The following is a 21,438-nucleotide window of genomic DNA, read 5'->3' as shown; positions in this document are numbered from 1 at the left end:
AGAGAGAGAGGGGAGGGGGGTGAGAGAGTGGAAAACAAAATTGATTTGGAAAAAAATTATGGCTAATTTACTAAAATAATCATACCAGAACAAGATTCGTAATTCTAATAAAAAAAATTTGGGTTGAAAATCTGGATCATTACAGTCAAGGCTGGTAATCAATACCAGTCTTGACCCTAAGGCTAGAAGGTTTCAAAAATCGTGTGGACAAGAGATTAGAGCGCGCCACTCTGTGGTTGCACGCGCAGATCTTGCGTGTAGACTGGGACCTATCCGGGGCCTTTTTGAACCGCACACGGGTTTGGAACTTGTGCGTACGGGTTTGGAAATTGCACACATAGGTTTAAATGCGCACACTCCATTTTTGGACTAGCGCGCAGATCCAGCGTAGGGTTAGGATATCTGTTTTATACTTTATTTATTGTCTATTCATCACTGTGAGCATGCTTAATAATCAATTTACTGCTTTTTCATGTTAAATTTGCTAGTTACTTTTTCAATACTCATTTCTACTCATATGAAATATCCTTGGGGTTTTTCTGGACATGTCCCGGAGCCCAGATCATGTAAAAACAAGCACTAGTTAGAAAGATTAAACTCGCGCGCAACAGTGGTCTACCCACGCACGCAGGTCCATCTCCAACCAGTGATTGGCCTTGCATGGGTAACTAGGTCTTGATCTCTATTTTTTTTATCCCCACATTGTTTATGAAGTGTTTTATTTATTTTGTGATTTTATAGCCAATTCTGTCACACTTTCGATTTTCAACATAAATAATTATAACATTTAATAATTAAAATCCTCGCATTTGTACAAATATTACCCCAAAAGACAATTCTTTCTTATAATCACAAGATAAGTTCAAAGATTTCATCTCCGACTCAAAAGCCCCAAATTGTTACGATACAAGTACTGAAAGAGAGGATTAAAATTTACAAGATTCCATAGTCAAAAGATTTTAACAATAATCGAAATTACAATTTCCTTCTTCGAAAAAGTTTTACTAAGATGTCAAGTAGTCCCCTTGTAAGCTTTCAAAAGATGAAGTCAGACATGCACTTCAAGCATTCCATGTCAATGACCTGCAATGTACCTGAAAATGATAGGTTGAGCTACACTAGCTCAGTAGAGAAATATATGCACAAGTTATAGGAAAATATGCCAAGTTATGCATCTAGAGTGAATGAGAATAGACAGATATGCCCAAGGTTCATATGGTTATCGACAAGCAACTCACCATGGCCAAAGGATTCTAGACAATCCTAAATGCGATACCTATCATCTCACACGCCATACTAGTACCACAAACATTCCCACATCAATCACAAATTACCAATTTTGGTTTATCAACCGATTCATCGCATCACATATGATTCCACAATCATTCTCATCCTCATAATTATTCTCCATTTCCTTATTGTTGGTCATCAACATCCTCTTTCTTATGAATCAATCTCTTTTGTTTTCAAATAGGCATAATGTAGAGAAATACATGACCTATAATAGTCAAGCTCCGTTAATTCGAGCTTGAATAGCCGGAGTCCGTTAATTCTGTGCACGAATACTGGAAACCATTGATTTGCTCAAGAATGCAGGAGGATTTTTATATCAAAAATCCTTTTTTTTCTTTTAAACAATCTGATTTGGTAAAAATGAATTTTTCTTTCTTTCTTTTTTTCAAGATCTCATATCTAATCAATCAAGACCTTCACATGTATCGCATGTACCTCAGGACACATCACATATAAGTGATGCCCATTTATATACCCCGGGCCCGAGACACATCACATATAAGTTATGTCTATTTATATACCCTGTGACACATCACATATAGGTGATGCCCATTTTTATACTTCGGGACACATCACATATAAATGATGCCCATAGCGTCATATCTCATCATATCTGTACGTGTCGATCAATCAATCACAATTTTATCATCCTAAACAATTCTATCACAACATCGATTACACTTTAAGCATCCTAAACGATGTACCAATCTACCACGTTGATTACATTTCAAAATGTCCCAAACTATCAATCATATCGTGGCTCCGACTAATAAATTAATACACGTGATTCCCTTTAAGTATTCCACAATACCACATGTAGAATACCAACCCATCATCATCCTACGGCATACCCCTCACTAGTATCGACACCTAGACCTCATGGAATAAGCACCAAAGAAATTTAAAGAAAACAATAAGACGAATCATGAGTACATGGATTTCAATCTTACCTTTCGGATCACTTGACGGACACCCATCTACAAATTAACACTCACCACAAAGCCTCGCATAACCTACGACAACCTTAAACCACTTTACGATACATCCTCCGTTTACAACGATATTAGAGTTACGTTTTTACGAGTGTCTTGGGAACGAAAACATCAATGAGTCAATAGAAATCGAACAATCAAGTTTAGAGAAGGTCTGAAGACGTTTAAGAAGTGCTAGAAGTGATCATGGGTTAAAACGATGAAGTATGGAACAAAGTAGCAAAAACTGTCCATAAGCTCCTGGTATCGATACGGCCAAAATAGTAGTATCGATATAGCAAGCAAATCAGAAATTCTAAAGCTTCTGTTTTCTTATGGTATTGATATGGCAAAACGCTCATATCAATATAGTGAGGTTTCGAGCAGATTTTATGCAGATTTTCGAGTACTCAACTGCGATAACAACAACAACAATCATAGGCACGATCAAGGTGCAAAATCAACACATAAACATATAACAAGTGCAAGAAATTCCTACCTCGATTATCAAAGCCGAACCCAAGAGATTCTCCGAGCCCTAGACTCCAAAAGCTTGAATCAACCGAAATACAGATCCTCCAAGCAAAACCCACAAAATTCAAGCTCACAATTACGATTGAGGGATGGATTGGAGATTAATCTATGAAGGTTTTGGTGAAATTTGGAGTGAGGGAGTGAGAGAGAGAGAACCCAAAAGAGAGAGGGACGGACGGACGGGAGAGTAGAGAGAGGAAGGAGTTGGGATTTTAATCCCCTACACACACACGCACACTCTATATATACTAGGACATATACAAATCACACTTGCACTCCATCCACTAACAATCCTTTCATATTAATCCCAAATCAAATAAATTCAACAAATTTCATATTTTCCTTGTTTATAATATCGAATAAACCTTTGAATAATTTCTGAGAGTCTGGTCAGCATGCAGTAACTTGATCAGCGTATACTAGTTTCTTCCCGCGCACGTCATTCTAAAACAATGGCCCTCCAGTCTATTTTAAACTCCCACAGGAGTCTGTTTTCATCATATACTAAATGTTTCAATAAGTAAGCATGCCATCTATCACATCTTGCCAAATCTGTTACAGTTTTAATCCCCTTAAATTGTTATCTCGCCCTAACTGGCTAAAAATTGATTAATGAGAGAGAATCGCAAGCATTTACAAATGCCCGAGTAGAGGCCGATCTCCAAATTGGGCGAGAGGGGTGCCTTAAAATCCTTCTCTTCTCGTAACCTGGCTCCCAAACCTCAGATATCAAAGCGACAACGGACCGGTCTGCAAAACTTTTTCAAATCAAATAAACGTAGCAAGCGTTTCAAGTTCGGTTTTTTGGGTGTCGGACCTTCAAACCTAAGTGGCAACTCTGAATTAAGCGTTTCGCCGTGCTTTCCAAAAAGGAGCGCACCCGCTTATTGCGGTCAATTTTCGGGGGCGTGTGTCCACACCCATATTTGATGTGAGAGAGTATGTATAAGTATAAATGTGTGTGGTAGTAGCATAGTTGATGTGATTTTAGAATTCAATTACTTTGACTTTATAATTTTTTATACTCCAATTTTACTTTATGTGAAATTTAAAGTATTTTTGGAAAATCTCTCCAGAAAGAAATACTCCTCTTGTAAAATAATCTTATGTTGCCTAAAGTACACAGTTTTGGCCGAGAAATTCCCCACTTGTTCAATCACTAAAACCGCATCCATGCGCTTGAACAATTTTTTAATTTTTATATTATTGTCTATCTTGTTAATTATTTTTTTCGTCAGTTTGCCAAGTACATGTCAATTTTTTTGGATTAATCATTTGTTCTGACCAATGAAATTTAATTTAATAAAACTCTGAATTAAAGTCCCAAAAAGTCAGCAACTAAAGATCCTTTTAAACAAAAAAAAAATTCATTATTTTTATTTTTCTGAAAAAATCTTTAGATAAAATGATCGTTCTTCCAAATTGGAGAAACTATTAAAGTATCACCATTGTAATAAACAAATGAGTGTGGATAAGTAAATTTAACAACAATGCTCAAAAAAACACCATACATTGTAATAAGCAAAATTACAAATCTTTTAGTAAATAACCAAATTCCACCCATTCTATAACCAAACTTAACAATTTTTACCAATAACCAAAACTCAAAACTCATAAACACCCCACATTGAAATTGTCTCGTTGAGACGAATAATTTGATGTGGTCGGGTGTATGATTAAAACTTGTTTACAATTGGACAAATGTGCATTGTGTATTGTGGAGGATTTTTTGGTTAGAAATGCAAAAATAACCAATGTGGAGATAAATGTTATTAAGTTTGATTATGGACTAAATGAATAATTAAATATTGACGTGACACATTTTGATTATTGATTTTGATTATTACCATTGCGGATGCTCTTAGACTTGGCCAGAAGGGAGATCTTAAATTAAAAGAATAGCCCGTGTGTGCAAATGTGTACCGGGTGTAAAAAAATTCAAACACCAAAGAATGCAAATGTGTACCGGGTGTAAAAAAATTCAAACACCAAAGAAAATAGTGTAAAAATTAGTAGCCATAAAAAATAAAATTAGCTTGGAAAGATAGCAGTTCGAATTATTTGCATTATCAGGGTATGGTGTGCCATGAGGGGAGATGATGCGAGTCCTCAGCTCATTGACCTGATCGAAGTAATTCATTTTTTTGAGTTGATTGTTTGGAAAAAAATAAAATTGAATGAGTATTGGACTTGGATTCTCTGTACTACATTTAATAAACTGAAGGGTCCAGTTGAAGCCGGTTTTTCGGCTCTTTTGCAAGCTCATCTTGTTAGTCAAGATTGTTCCCTTTTTAAAACTCGTCTAACGTATGATTCACACTAAAAATTGCATTATACTAATAACGTCTTATATAAATATCATATTCGTGTTCCGTGTTATAATTAGTCGACTCTAACCCGTTAATTTCGTGTCCGATTCGTATCGTATTATCGTGTCCTTTCATAATTCTCATCATGCTTCTTGTCGTGTCATTTTTTGTTCATGTCAAAAAAAATTCAACCACTAACCCAACATGTTTAGCTTTTCGTGTTATCGTGTCATGCAGTGTTGTCAATTCTGTTCCGTACTGGACATATAAACGGTACATAAGTAGGTGTTCTGTACTGCCTCAAATATCGGCCTGTATCGATCGATACCCGGCGTACTGGTCTGTATCGGACGATACTGAGCTTGTACCGAAACCTCGGCCGGTACGAAAAAAATTGTGTGCTTTTTTTTCTTTTGCTTAAAAAATGCTCGAATTTTAAGTTAATTCAACAAAACTTAGAGTCTATAATATGTTAATACCTTAATTTGTTTTTTGGACTAAAATTTTATGGTATATTCAAGTGTTAGAATTTATTTTATGCCTCTACTTTGAGTTTTTTTTATTACATATATTAAAACTACGTAAAATATATACTGTCAATCTGGAACGGTACCAAGATATACACCGGTACCGATACGTACCGTCTCAGGAGAGAAAAACAGTATGCTTGCTGGTACAAGATTGATACCTTTGGTGTTGTATCATATTTGTGTTCTGTATCAGAAATAACCAACCCTAACCCGCTAACTTCGTGTCCAGTTTGTATCGTGTTATCTTGTCATTTCATAAATTTTCACCCCGAGTCGTGTCGTGTCATGTCATCTTGTGTTTGTGTCAAAATTTTTTCAGTCTTAACCTAACCTGTTTGGCCTTTTGTATTATCATATCGTATCATATTCGTATTTTATGTCAGAAATAACTAGCCCTAAGCCGCTAACTTTGTGTCAAGTTTGTGTCGTGTCGAAAATTCCCACCCCTAAGACTCTCCAGGGAGAGAGTGATATTCACTGCATGTAGAGGACTAGAAAAGCAAATACAATCAGGTCTTCCCATTCCGGTACCTTCGCTTTCATTGCCGGTTTTAGCGTCCACAACACTCAAGCATCCATTGACTGATTGACAATTGACACAAGAGGGGGGGAAAACGCGTTAAATTTTGAGAAAACCAATGAACCAAAATGCTTTAAAAAATATTAGGCTTACAACAAAATTCTATGAGTTTTTTTTTTCTTTTTATCCCCCAAATTATACACACACATATTTTCTCTATTTAGTTTCTAAACTATTAATTTAATGATTTCATCCCATCAACTATCATACTGTTATCTACTTAGTCCAATAGATAACGAAAATTAGAAATTTGGATGAAAAATGTCATGTAAAGCCATGTTTAGACCTTGTAAAGCAAAAACTTGATTATGAGAGTCTTAGAGATAAAAATTAATTATAACCCTTTAGGATAAAATGATCAGAAAAATAAGATATTCATACCGATTCAAACAAATTGAAAATTGAAATACTTAATTTTTTTACAAGGTTCATATATTAGAATCTTACGCGGCATTTTATAGAGACTGACACATACATTTTTTTTTAAAAGACTGAATTCTTTATATAGAATTTAGACTGTTTCTATATTAAAAATATGGTTAAAAATTAAGCGATCCAATTTTCAATCAGTGTGAACTGGTTCGAGGATCTTATTTTTCTGATCATTTTATCTTAAATGGTCATAATTAATTTTTATCTCTAAGGCTCTCATAATCAAAGTATCTGCTCTAAAAAGTCCCAAATAAAAAGAAGATATTTAATTATGATAAAAATTAATCATGACTTTTTAGAATAATATGATCAGAAAAATAATATATTCGCACCATTTCAAACGGATTGAAAATTCGAGCACTTAATTTTTTTTAAAGGTCTATATACTAAAAAAATATGGTTAAAAAATTAAGTGCTCCAATTTTCAATTTGTTGAAACCGGTGTGAAGGTCTTATTTTTTTATCATTTTATCCTTAATGGTCATAATTAATTTTTATTTCTAAGGCTTTCATAATCGTATCTGCTCTACAGAGTTCCAAACAGACATTACATGGCATTTTCCGTCCAAATTCCTAACTTTCATTATCTATTGGACTAAGTAGGTAACGGTATGATAGTTGAGGGGATGAAATCGTTAAATTGATAGTTTAGGAATTAAGTAGAAAAAAATGCATAGTTTGGAGGATAAAAAGGAAAAAAACTCAAATCCTATAACATACTTACAACATCATTTATGCATTAGCACTGAGGCACACCATTGCACAATTTTCTAGGTGAGTGGGGCCCACTCGATGTTCCACATAAATAATCTAAGCTGTTAATTATTCTTAAAATAGCTTACTAACGTTATATAAAACTAGTTCAATTGATTTGAGGCTGAGTTTCTCTTAAAAAACTTACATTTTTTTTTTGTCTTTGTTTAAATTTTTTTCGCGTTCGTTAATTTTGCGATTAACTTTTGTAGATTATTGGTCTGTGTCAACGAGAGGAATCGAAAAAATACAATATTACAACTGAAACTCAATCTTTTGGGAAAAAAATACAAGATATGGCTTTCTTTTGGAAATTTTTGACAAAAATAGATTTCGGTCATAATATTTTACATTTTGATTCTTTTTGTTGAGATAAATCGATAATCACCAAAAGTGAAAACTTAGCATGAATATTTGTAATCGTTTGATCCAATCTTTCAAATTTTCATTAAAAAATTACCCTCTTGAATTCTGAGTGAAAACTTTTGAATGAAATTGAAAGATTAAATCAAATTTTTTTACCAATTTGCAAAAGATTTTTTTGAGGAATGGATTTTTTAAATTAAAAGAGTACAGTACATTAGTTTAAGTTCTTCTCGGGGTAGTATTTTAATTGGGGATTTCAAAGTCAACCACGCCACGTGGTTGCTGGACGAAAACGCTTTTCAGCATCCAAAAACTTGGAACTCGCCGCACCAAATCCCACCATCGTGCACCAACTAACCAAACCAAACCAAACCAAACCAAAGGAGCAAGGAAAGAGAAGACTCATCTCAATTTCATAACAGAACGGCACCGTTTCCTCCATTCCAATCACCGGCCGGCGATGGATTTATGGCAAAGAGCTCGAAACTTCGCCGAGGAAGCGGCGAAGCGGTCCCAAGAGCTGACCAAAGAGGCGGCGAAGAAATCGCAGAACCACATCACCATGATCGGATCCTCCTCCGCGAGGCTGTCCGACATCGTTTCGGAGGCGTCCAGGAAGTCCAAGGAGATCACCGCCGAGGCCTCCAAGCGGGCCGACCAGATCAAGGCCGAGGCGCTCAAGCGGGCCGACCTGATCAAGTCGCAGATCCCCACCTCCGCAGCCGCGCTTTCGTCGCTCGTCGTCGACGTCTCTTCGACGGAGGTGGCCGCGGTGGAGGACGGGGATCTCGAGAGGTTCGGGGTTACAGAGGAGCTGAGGGAGTTTGTTAAGGGGATTACATTGAATACGTTTCGTGATTTTCCGTTGGAAGGTATTTTGATTGCTTTTTCTTTGGATTTTGATTTCTGTTTTTTCCTTCCGCTAAAAAAATGTAGGAAAGTATGAGAAAATTAGGGGTTGTTTCAAACATATAGAAAATAAATGAAAGGAAAGGAAAGGACTCAAGGGCGGCTCTACTAGGTGTGTTTATGGGGCTTGAACCCCCTGGATTCGATAATGCACTAAAATTGTGTATTTTTTGACATATAATTTGATGTTTCTAGTGTATTGTCTGCCCTAGATTATTCGAATTTTGTATTTTGACATATAATTTGATGTTTCTAGTGTATTGTCTGCACTAGATTATTCGTATGAAGTAAAAGTAAATGAAAATTTACTTAAATTTGTTTGTAAGTAGATAGTATAACTCAACCAAATAAAATAAATTAAACCGGATAGGTTTTTAACCAAAATAAAAACCTTCATTATATTTTACCAAAAAAAAAAACTTCATTATACACAGTTTTGTGTCACAAAAATTCATGTATAGTTTTGTCACCGCTGAACTAAAATCCTAGAGCAGGACTTGTTTGGTTTGAGATGAAGCAGGAAGAAAATAAGAAAACGAAGAATCAAGCAGATTAAATTTTCCTCCACACTTTCCTCAAAGTTTTCTTCTTAATTATTTTCCTTTTCTTTTCTTTCTTTTCCCCTAATTTCCAAACAGGCCGTAACTGTTTATGCTGATAACGGTCCACTAGTGGTTCAAATGCAAAGCATGACCCAAACGGAAAAGGAAGCAAAATTATAACTTGAATAGATGACACTTTTCACATTTCAAGTTTGAATGGACCACATTTCCATACACTTTTCGTGTATTAGATGATCCTTTCTAAACCTTAACCGTCGCCGAGAGATATCTAGTTAGCATATCCATATTAAATTGCGGGCAGTGAGACACATTGGCTTTGTTAGCGAGGGATTATTTGTTTCTGTCAACTGGAGAATTTGGAAAATATTCATCAGGTTTTGCAGTGATTCAGCGCAAGTATAATGTGTCTAGGACCATGATTCAAATAGCGGGTTTTATGTAAGGTTTTTGGCCTGATGCTCCTACAGCTCGTTTGGTTGCCGAGAAAAAGGTGGGAAAGAAAATAACTATGGTGTATAACATTTACTAAGCCGTTTTAGACCTAGAATTTTGGAATTTATAAAATGCCGCTTTGTGCAACCAACTACCTTGCCAGGTTAAATATCATTCTTTACACTGGTAAACCCCAATTCCGTCAAATAGTATCATGTAATTCAGTTTAGCACTTCGACTAGTGAGACTTTGAGCTCCTCTAGAGTTCTCTGCGGATTTTGGTATGAGTTGAACAGGAATTTGGTTGTCCTTCGTCTGATGTTAATTGGGTTTGTAGTTGACCGTAACATAATTCATGGTTTATGTGTTTATGGGACTAAAATAGGGAGTATATGATATACAGTCATTTAGTGTTTAATTTTTGTTAAGATTGTCAGAGGTGAAATCTTGCTCACTATGATATCACATTTAGCATAGAATATGGTCACACTTACATGTACTAATATATAAACTCTAGGTTGTAAGAAAGCTTGTAATATGGCTTATTATAGTTGAAAAAGCTTGAAAGTTCTTTCTGCCAATACTTTTATGCCAAAATAGCAAGATTGTCTGCACAAATTGTTATATCATTGATTGAATTCATAAGTAGCAGTTAACCTAATGCTCATTGGTACCCATAGAAGTAATTTTTAGAAATTTCCCCGATCTCTTCTATATACTGTTCTTCTAAGTGTTGTCAAGCTCCATGGTGGGTATGTCTTAGTAAAATCTCATCTTGGATGGTTATCTTTATTTTTTTAAACTCTCACCATTAGTTTGGAAAATCATTAAGGTTTAAGATTAAGAGTTTTTGTGCATTGTGGTACAGAAGCATTGATATATAAAAGTCATTTGGTTTGCAGATGATGCAGAAATGTCTGATATTCCCGCGGTCTCAAATGTTAGGCAAGACCTTACAGCATGGCAAGAAAAACATGCCAAACTTGTCCTCTTGACCGTCAAGGTATATCTCTTACTTTGTTCATGCTTAATAAAACCAACCCCTGGAAGGAAGAATGAAAACATCGTGGATCAAATGCCGAATAAATAATTTCATCTTCATTGTTTTCTCCCAAATATAAGCCTATACCCCATGTTTGAGATTTAAATCCTCAAGAAGATTTTTGATTTATACCGCATCAATATGCACACACACACAATGGCGGAGCCAAGTAAGGCCTAGGGGGGGGTCACGTGCCCCTTGCATTTTATCACCTGCTCTTCTTCCTCTCTTTTTTTGACACCTATTCAAAAGATTTTGGAAGTTTTGGGTATTGGGTATTGGGTTTGTTGTTTATTCTTTTGTCGTGGGTTTCCAACTAAATCAATGGACCCCTTCAAGAATTAAATGCTCGTTTTACTGAGGCAAATATTGAGTTGCTACTTTTTGTGGCATGTTTGAAACCATCCAACTCATTTTCTAACTTTTCGAAGAAAAATATTTAAATTTTTGTGCTCAGTATTTCTTTGTTATATTTTTCTGTGAATTTTTTTAGAGAGAGAGAGAGAGACTTGCCCACTCCCTCTTTCCTTACCTTCTTTTTTGACGTCTCAAAATTGAATTTCGAGAAATAAGATGCTTATTGCCATATCCACATTGCAGTTCTATTTTATGGCAACTGCTCTAAAAGGTTAAGCAATAAGGAAGGGTGTAATCTTAAGTGGTCATATTGTCAACCTGTCCACTCATGTCTGGACAAAATTTCTTTTATTATAGTCCAAACTTGTGCATCATTACAATTTACAATTGTTAGTGATCCTGAAACATAAGGGCCTTCTACTCGGATGCTACTTTAACTTGCAGTTGCTCTTAAGTCAGAGTCAATAAATTGAACTTTAAAAGGGCATCTGAACAAACAATGGTGATCATGAATGCATTTGTTTATTCCTTCATGGAAGGAGAATTGGGCCACAATGTGGGGGTGTTTTGATGATTAAGTACTTAAAAATTAGCTCTCAAATAACTTTAGCTTCCAGAGAAATTGAACGTTGTAATCTTCCATGCATTGACACTTGGCCTGTATGAGTATCAAGCTTGTTGCTTTATTGTGCCATCTAACAAGGAATATGAGCTTTCATTTGCAGGAAATCTCGAAATTAAGATACGAGTTATGCCCTCGTGTGATGAAAGAGAGGAAGTTCTGGAGAATATATTTTATTCTGGTTAATAGTCATGTTTCTCCGTGAGTACTTTTCCTGAGGCATGCTTCCATTTTTGTTTTACTTGAGAAAGGTATTCTCATTGCGTTCATACTCTGAATCTGTCTTTTCTTTGGACTTACTCAGAGTGTTCTGAAGCATTTATAACTTCAGACAGTGAATGTTGTTGCTTAATTGCTTCCTTTATGCTTTTCACGCCAACACCAACAATCTCCCCGCGCCCCCCCCCCCCCCCCCCCCCCCCCCCCCCCCCCACACACACACACACACCCCTCTCCCTGCCCTCCCCCCCTTTCCCCCCGCGACGTTTGCCCTCTGTTTCCCTTTATTGTGTCTGTTATGGTGAAACATTCACCTGCATAGAAACTTTTTTTACTGTTTTTACTAGGTCATTTTATATTCAAAATTATGAACATGCCTCATGCTGTGCACTCTCATGCTTTCAATTTTTGAAATTGGGACATGGAGATCTGTATTCTTTTTGGCTTTGTTTGTATTTATTTGTGGCTGTGGTTTCAATAACTATTCTTCTCTTTAGCTTTTTATCGAAGGGCGCATGTGTTTGTAGTTGTGCTGGTGTCTTGGTTCAGTAATCGCATGTTTAATTTTTCAATCTCTTTGGTTTTAGGTTTGAAAAGAGGTACATGGAAGAGGCTAAGCAAAATTCTGCTGAACAAGTGGAAGACGACAAAATGATCGAAACTTCAACAGGTGGAACCACTTCTAAAACAGCAGCAGTGGGGATGAACCAGAAAAGTAAAACCTCATCAGCTACTGAGCAGGACTTGGATGTCTTTCTTCTGGGAGACCTTGGCGATAGTGATGATGCTCCAGGTACTCCCATTAGCACTTCTAGATTTGTTAGCTTTTGTGGCTATTGTTTTGCAACAAAAAAATCACAGCATCTTTTGCCTTCAGAAAAGGAATCCTTTTCTATTTTTTACCTTTGCCCTTCGAAAATTTTCACATTCAAATGTTTCTCATATCTATGATATGGGTTACCGAAGCAAAAGCAGTAGGATGAATGAACCAGCTTTTCCCTTTTTCCCTTGCAGTACATGTTTTATATGTGCATATTCGAATGTCTTTATTCTGTTATTTGGGTTACCGGGAGCTTGTTTATGTTTCCGAAAACACTATTATGACTTGAGAAAGCACTTTTTCCCAGTTAGTTTAATGAATAGCCTCCTTGACTCCTTGTGCTTTAGCTAAGCTACCATAATAGTTGCCGGTTTAAAAAAATTTAGGCCTAGACAGCTTGCAAGTTGACATATTTTCGATGGATTTATCAATGTCTTAAAATTCAGCATATTGATAGTCTATTTGTTCTTTCAGAGGAGGGAGATGAGGACTTGGATGATGATTTTGACAAGATCTAGCTTGGTAAGCACTCTCTTTTGTTGTCATTTATTTATGTTATACATCCTGATTGGCCATGCCTATCGTTTATCATGAGACAGCAGTCGCCAGTCAAGGGACACCAATTTTGATTTGTATGATGACTATACATATCCGAAGTTTTTAGATCCTATTAGTAGTCTTAGATCAAAATGTGAATTCCAGTCCAATTTTGTGAGAATGATATTTTGTGCAAAATGTGTATATGTGTCCGAAGTTTATAGATCCAACAATTACTAGTCTTAAGATCAAAATGTGAAATCCATTCCAATTTTGTAAGAAAGATATATCGTGCAAATCTTTGCATCGTCGATAATAGCTGCGGGCTTGCCTTTGTTACTTTCTGTCCCTAAATCAGTCAAACCATGGATATTTACTGTGATTGCATTTGCATGTCTAAGATTCAACAGGGACATCCTTTCAGATTTAACCAGTTATTTCTCAAATTGATCTTTCTAAATCAAAATATCATCTGGGCTTTGGTTTGATGCTGTTGTGCACCATCAAAAATTGATGGCTTCTATATTTATTGTTGTCGATGACTTCGTAAACTCAAAATGGCATGAATGTGCAGAAGATGAAAAATAGAGAACAACTGAAAATCATACCAGTGGCTGCACACCAAGATAAAAAGCAACTCATGTGTAGATGAGGATTAAATATTGCCATCAATTGGAGAGAACTATTGGTTGGGGTAACCAATAATGATCCTGCTATCTCCAAAATTAATTTTTCCATTCCATTCTCTATTGTTCTAATTCATTTGTTCTTTTTTCCCTCATTCCCCTTTGGGTGAAAAGTTGGAGTTGGATATTGTTGGGGGGTTTTTTGGGGCTGTAAAATGGTCGATGACCACTAGGAATTGTAGGTCAATTTTTATTTTCTGCGTGGCTTTTAAACACTAAGAAACAACAGATGACTATGCTGTACTTCCAATATCTTTTCTGAAGATGCGAGTTGTATACTGAATATACTTGTAAAAAAAAAGAGTACTACTATATACTTAGGGGGTGTTTCCTCCAAAAAGTTATGGACTAATTCTTGTTGTCAAGTTGTTTCCACTAACCCATAAGTTGTAGATGGTATAGGGGCAGGCCAAAGGAAAAATTAGAGGGAAAAAGTGAAGTTCTTTCCACTAACCCATAACTTATGGGTTAAATATGAACAACTTGACGGAAGAAACTTAAGTTATAGTGCAAAATTGTTTGTGGAAAGGAGCCTTAATATGTTTTCCCTTTCTCCTTTTCTGAACAAATGTACAGTGCTTCTCTATTAACGTACCATCAGAACTGGATTGATGTCAAAATAGTTAACAGTATTTAACAAGAGTTGAAGATATCAGTGTTGGAATTTTGATCCAAATCTTTACGCATCTACACCAGATTCATTCTGAGTGGTGAGTGTTGATTTCAGTGGATTTGTTTTTCTGTTTTCGTACCTTGGATCCAATTTGAACAAACTTTCGTACCTTGTATTGTGCATGGATTAGAGAGAGACTTCTTTTCTTTGTCTTTTTCTTTTTCTTTTTTCTTTTTTTCTGGAGAGAGAGACTAATCACCTATATAGATTGTGGAAGCTGTCAGGTATGTGGTCCTGGTCACCTGTCTCTTATGGTGACCCAGTTTTCACTCTAGCCACGCACTCCAAGTACCAGATATTCATTTCTCTATGACAAGGTAGGATTGGGGAATTTCTCTCTAGTTAAAAAGCAACATAGGGCAAATTTTTTTAGAGGTAAATGGTTGACAACAATGGCCTCATACTAAGGTAGTCCTACATGTAGCCATTGAAGAGGGTGTGCAAAATCTGGTATGTAATTGGAGCCGGTAATAAAATTTAGTACTCCGTAACTAATTTAGACTTGAGAGATGAATTAGTTAAGAGTTGAACCGGTTACCGCTTCAATGCAAAATTTCCGATGCTACATAGGTGAAGGCAATTTGCAAAATGATCCCAACTATTTTGAAACCCATTAAGTCCACCTTGACACAAAATACCTTTACATTAAATAGAGATTATTTACCCCTCTCGCCAAATCATCTCCAAAAAGTTGGCTGGAAAATTCGCTGAAAAATTGGTCGGCGCCAGAAAAGTTGTTGGCACTGGAGTTGGTCATCGGCGACCGGCATCGGAGATGGTGACCGGTGGGAAAGAAGATGTTTGATCGATTGAGAATAAGATGTTGACCGGTGATTATAAATAACTATTTAAAATAAATAAAAATATAGTAATAATCCTAATATTAGATAATGCTATATGTCTGTTCTCTATATTTTGCCAATAAGATAGACATATATGGTTATCTTTGAAAATCTGAACTCGGTGTTGTGCCAATACCATCAACAGGTAATGTTATCTGTACAGATATGTTCTCCACATTATGCCACAACACAAACAGATATGGTTGTGTATGAAAATCTGGGCTCTGTGTTATGCCAATAAGATCAACAAATAATGATATTTATCCAAATCTATTGAACTTCATTTATTTATTTTTATTACATAGTCAATATATTCATTGGTTAACATTTTCATCGGTCAACATCTTCTTCCCCATCTCCGGTCACCATGGCCGGCACCGGTCGCCGGTGACCAACTCCGGCGGTGTCAATGACTTTTTCGGCGTTGTCCAAATTTCCGGCGAACTTTCTAGTAATGATGTGATTGGATAATTTTATGAGTGTATTTTTGTCCTATTACAAATAAAGTTGATCTCACACTTTAGAAATTACCAAATAATGGACCCTAAGCCTTGTAAAAAATGTTATTGGACTAGGCCTTGGTTCAAACATCTACAGTGAACCTTAAACTAATTTTTTATTTAAAGAAGCCAAATTACACGACTTCCCTTGCGGGTTTATAGACCTACCTCGTAGCTTATACGAGCCTTCCTTATTGAGTTCTCTTTTACAATTTTACCCTTCTACTTCTCCTAGTTTCTCCATTTCCAATATCAAGCAGCTTTAATTGGCCCAACGGTTGTGTAGTTGGGAGCTGTGAATTTCTCCAAAGTATGACTAAAACAAAATCAAGCGACATGATGTCAAACCCAATATCTCACCACCAAAGTAACCACCACTTCTCCAGTTCTTACTCCAATTTTTATTCGAATTTGAGTAAAAGCTTAATTTGGTAAGAATCACTTCAATGGACAAACTCAAATCTAAGCATGAATTTGAGTACAATTCTCATTATTGGCATAGCTGTAATTTGTGAAGAGAAAAACAAGCCTTTAAAATTTTGAGTCTCCACTTGTACGAATTTGAGTACAATCTGGGTCAATTCAAAGGGTAAGAACCGGAGATACTCTTAAAGTTGCTCGAGTAATGGGCATTTTTAATTAGGGCGAATTTTATTGGCACCACTTGATGTTTTTTCTAATGACGAATACTCTCTTCACATATGAGAAATAACAATGAATTCCTTGTTGTTTCTTGGTGAATTTTGCCGATACCCAAATCGATAATTGTCTGTTTAAACCTTGCCACTCTATCTATGCACTATTGGACTTGTGCCATCCTTTCGTACTTTCGAATGGTGTCAATCCTCCCGAGGATTCAAGCATTTTGCCCAGAGACTTATATCTAAATATCATCCTATTTGATAATAAACAATAATAACATCAACTCTCATTTTTTAAAAATAAAAAATGACTTCTTTTATCCATTGCAAGAGCTGTTTTGATAAAAGGGTAAAATTTAATAATAGTAATTTGCTTTTTAGTCATTGAAAGAAATGTTTTAGGTGGAAATGATAAATTTATTACCTTTAAGTCATAAAAGAAAAAAAAAAGAACTGAGAGCTTTTTATTATTTAGTGTTAACGTAAAAAAGAGTGAATAAAAACTTTTTATTACATATTTTCGGCAAATTACATCACCAGTTAGGTTGAACAGTTGTTGGGTGTCGTTGAAATGAACACTGAAATCGTAGGGGATTTATAATAATTTCTCATACATGTAGGGGTGCTAATCGAGCCAAATAAGCCAAAACACAGTATTGTTCAGACTTGGCTCAACTGCTTATTACATGTGTTCAAGCTTGTTAACTTTTTGAGACTAATTGTTCAAGCTTGGCTCGAGCTTGAAGTTTTGTATTTGTGATAAGCTTGGCTTGACTCGTGAAATATACAAGTTAATCTTGAGCTTCCAAGCATGAACGAAGCTCATGAAGTTTCGAGCTTTCAAACTTGAACTTAAGCTCATTAAGTTCTAAGATGAAATGGGCTAATTCAAAACAATAAAATCCTAGCTAGAAGAATATGATAGCAGCTCCAAATTTTCTCAATAAACTTTTTGAATTGTTCCATGGAAGATTTATATAGAATTTAATGTAGCCTTAAATTTTCACATCTCATATAGGAGGTGGTTTCCTATTTGGATGCAAGAGTACTATAAGTAAAACTGGCAATATGTATGCCGACTCATGTTTCATATTTTGAGATATTTATTATACTACCCTCTATTTTTAGTATTTAAGGACCCTTTCTTCACGAGCATATCAAGCCAAACACTCATATGCTTAAGTTTGGCTTGAATTCATAAACTAACGAAAATACGTGAATGAGCTTGGCTTATACTGTAGTTTTTATAAACGAGTTCAAACAAGCCAAATGTCGAGCCAAACTCAAGCCGAGCTTGAGCTGTTTGGTTCATTTAGCAACCCTACATACATGAAGCAGGTAAATTGCACTAACACCCCCTAAGATTTACCTTAATGACAAATACTCCTTTCACATAGGAGAAATGACTATATACCACTGTGATTTCAATGTTCATTCCCTCACACAACCAATAACTTTTTGACCAAACACGTAATGAAATTAGCCAAAAATGACATATTGACAAATACACCATTTTCATAATCAAATGAATAATAAAAAGCTCTCAATTCTCAATTGTTTTGTACCCAGAACTCCAGAAGTGATAAGTTTGTCATTTCTGATCAAAAACCTCCAAAATATGACTGAAAGCAACATCAAGCTCTCAATTTTCTATATGACCTGCCAATGCTCATATAGAAAATTCCGTAACTCCAATTGGTTGAGTAGGAACAAGATAACAAGTGAGCTTTGTTTGATCGTTAATTTCGGGTCCATAAGTATGTGCATGGAGAGAGACACTTCGATTTCTTTCTGGAGAAATCACCTCTGGCTCTATATTGTGGAAGCTGTCAGGTCCTGGGGTCACCTGTCTGTCCCCTTTGGTGACCCAGTTTTCACTCTAGCCATGCACTCCAAGTACCAGATATTAATTTCCCCAGAAAGTCTGTGGACACAGCAAATCTGTTCACAGATCATGCACAGATTGCTATGTGGTGCCTACTACGGGCTCCACACAAGTGATCCAAGCCGTTCATTATGTTTAAAATATTTTTCCAAGGGCCCAGCGTAAAATCAGCTCAATCCGATACCTATAAGTATTTGATCTAATCGTCTAACTTTTCATTCTCTAAAAACTTGAATGAAAAGTTAGATGATTAGATCAAACACTTATAGGTATCGGATTGAGCTAATTTTTCGCAGAGACCCTTGAAAAAATGTTTCAAACATAATTAACGGATCGGATTATTTGTATGGGACCCTTAGTGGGCTCCACAACGCAATTTGTGCACGGACTTGTTGTGTCAGTAGCAAGACTCCTACGGGTTCCATACAAATGATTCGAGTAGTTCATTAAATGCAAAATATTTTTTCAAGGGCTCTCGCGAAAAATCAGCTCAATTCAATACTTATAGATGCCCAATCCAATCATCTAATTTTCCATTCACCTAAAATCTGAATGAAAAATTAGATGATTGGATCGAACACCTATAAATATCAGATTGAGCTGATTTTTCGCGAGGGGCCTTGAAAAAAATGTTTTACATTTCATGAACAACTTGGATCATTTGTGTGGGCCCCGCACAAAATCTGTGTAATCTTGCTGTGTGAGTAGCACCACTGATTTAGCCATTTAGGATTGGGACAATTTTATTTATCGGCAAAATCAGTTGGGACAATGTTATCTAAAACGACAAAATCTAAGGAAACCGACGGCAGAAATCGACGGCCACGCGGGCCCACTCTGGATCCCGTACGGATGATTCAAGCTGTTCAATAATTTTTTGCAAAAAACGAATGGACCCATGAAAAATCAACTTAATCCGATATATGAAGGTGCTTGATCTAATCTTTCATTTTTTTCATGGATCTGAAATCTAAATGAAAAAAACGGAAGATTGGATTGAGCACCTACACATATCGAATTGAGTTAATTTTTCTAGGGCCCCACTCAATTTTTTTTTTAAAATTATTAAACGGCTCAGATCATTTGTGAGGAGCCCGGAGTGAGCTTCTGTGGCTGTCAATTCCCACCGTCGGTTGCTCCTATCGGTTTCCGTAGCAGAATTGTATCTAAAATCTCAACTGAAAAAACCATTAAAATTAAAATAAAATAAAAACAAATCATTGAAAGGTTGTGATAAGTGTGATCAACCAAAGCAGCACCTCACTTTCACCTCTGTCACATTACATTGCACCTCCTCACACCTACTTCCACCCCATTATGTGGGTATATTCGTGAAATGTAGTCGTGGAATGGAAATTCGGCCTGGACATATATACGACACCTTTGAGCAACCACACAAAGTTGTTAATTTTTTAGAAAATTTGTTACTTTTTTTTTTGTTACAAAAAACGTACTAGCATAAAATTAGAAAATACGAATAAGCTTGGGGTATTTATTTGTTACTAGCAACTAGCACCACACACCCCAAAACTCAACAGTTTTTCAAATATGGCAAATGACGCTTTATTTGTCAAATTTGAGAAGACATATGGCAAAGTTGCCATTTTTTATTAAGAGAGGGAGAAAAATGATAATGGCAAAATGGCATACATGGGTGTAGCACCCTTGCTATTTTTTAGGCAAAATGACATTTTGGCCAAAAATCAAAATAACAAGGGTGAAATGGCAAACATCGGTGTAGATGTTCTTATATGTGTAATAACCTGGGTTTTTTTTTTATAAATAATTTAGAGTGTTTTGTTGTAACTATGCGTGTACATCATAGTTTCTATTGGGTCCGGAGTGCCCCCATGGATTTGGTTACACAATGTCATTCCCTGCGGCTACTTTGAAAATCGATTTGCGGATGCAATATCAAATGCCATAAAAGATTTAATTAAAACCCTTCCTACCACCAATTTGTTTTAGGAGAGATGGTGGAAAAGCGGTCCGACAAGTAGTATCAAAGCCAGGAAGTCATAGGTTTGAGTCGCAGGAGCGTCATCGTAAGAGAGGGATTGTTGGGCCCGGGATGCCCCCATATATTTGGTTACACAATGCCACTTCATGCGACCGCTCTGAAAACAGACTTGCGGGTGCGATGTTGAATGACATAAAAGACTTAATTGAAACCCGTTCTACCACCAATTAGTTTTAGGAGAGATCGTGGAAAAGCGGTCCGACAGTTTCTTCCAAAAATATTACGAACTATTACAATCCGTGATAGCGAGAATTGAAAACCGAAGAAGATGGTTCAACTAAGAGAGTTCTCCCTCCATTTCCGTTTGTAGGTCTTAGTTAATATTTTTTGAAAATGTTGTCCCACTTTAAACAAAATGAGTAATATTCAATCAATTTCCTCTTTTAACAATCCCATTTGAAATTAATACTCCATTCATCCGGATTTAATAGCTCCTCATTCAATTCTAACTGAATAAAAAATGAGTTATATCTTTAAATTGGTAATGAATTTTATATCCAATATGGATCTTGTTTGATAGATCTCAATTAGTTCTATAAGACAATATTTTCAAAATTATCTAAAACATTATAAGTTACAAGATATAATCGATTGACAAATGGCACGAACTCAAAAAAAGGATTATTAAATTCAGACGGAGAGAGTAGTAGTTGTAATACCCCGTATTAAAAAAAAGAAGAAGTTATTTTCATATAACGAATTTATATTCTCATTAGGTATTGGGTTTGTTATGTAGCATTAAGTTTTAAACAACAAAAGTAATGACTGGACTATTTGGATATGTATGCATGGATAGTCTTAGTTGTCTAAAGTTAGGCTAAATGTGTGCACATGGAATAAAATGGTGAGGGTGAGCTGTGGGCATATATTTTCATGGTTTGGCTATATATGCTTATAAGGACCTTAATTACAAGACAAACAA

At 35.9% G+C, this 21,438-nt stretch overlaps 1 protein-coding gene across 2 annotated transcripts; it reads left to right on the top strand.

The window, feature by feature from the left end:
* Positions 1-8,088: 8,088 nt before the first annotated feature.
* LOC131298022 (uncharacterized) lies at positions 8,089-14,271 on the top strand. Of its 2 annotated transcripts, none has more exons than XM_058323286.1 (6): positions 8,089-8,640; positions 10,575-10,675; positions 11,797-11,894; positions 12,500-12,705; positions 13,207-13,254; positions 13,335-13,467. In XM_058323286.1, exons 1-5 carry the CDS (start codon positions 8,229-8,231, stop codon positions 13,248-13,250), a joined length of 861 nt encoding a protein of 286 aa, XP_058179269.1. In that variant the 5' UTR covers positions 8,089-8,228; the 3' UTR covers positions 13,251-13,254; positions 13,335-13,467. The 2 variants fall into 2 exon arrangements, with proteins under 2 accessions (XP_058179269.1, XP_058179267.1); XM_058323284.1 differs by lacking the exon at positions 13,335-13,467 and adding an exon at positions 13,844-14,271 and having other exon boundaries at positions 8,093-8,640.
* Positions 14,272-21,438: the final 7,167 nt, after the last annotated feature.

The sequence above is a fragment of the Rhododendron vialii genome, chromosome 8a, assembly GCF_030253575.1.
Source record: "Rhododendron vialii isolate Sample 1 chromosome 8a, ASM3025357v1".
Lineage (NCBI taxonomy): Eukaryota > Viridiplantae > Streptophyta > Magnoliopsida > Ericales > Ericaceae > Rhododendron > Rhododendron vialii.
This window is presented reverse-complemented; position numbering and strand designations above follow the sequence as displayed.

Coding starts and splice junctions, on each gene's coding strand:
- LOC131298022 (XM_058323284.1), top strand. CDS start 8,229: ATGGATTTATGGCAAAGAGCTCGAAACTTCGCCGAGGAAGCGGCGAAG. Junction 11,895..12,499: donor GTTAATAGTCATGTTTCTCC/GTGAGTACTTTT, acceptor CTTTGGTTTTAG/GTTTGAAAAGAGGTACATGG. Junction 12,706..13,206: donor CGATAGTGATGATGCTCCAG/GTACTCCCATTA, acceptor TTGTTCTTTCAG/AGGAGGGAGATGAGGACTTG.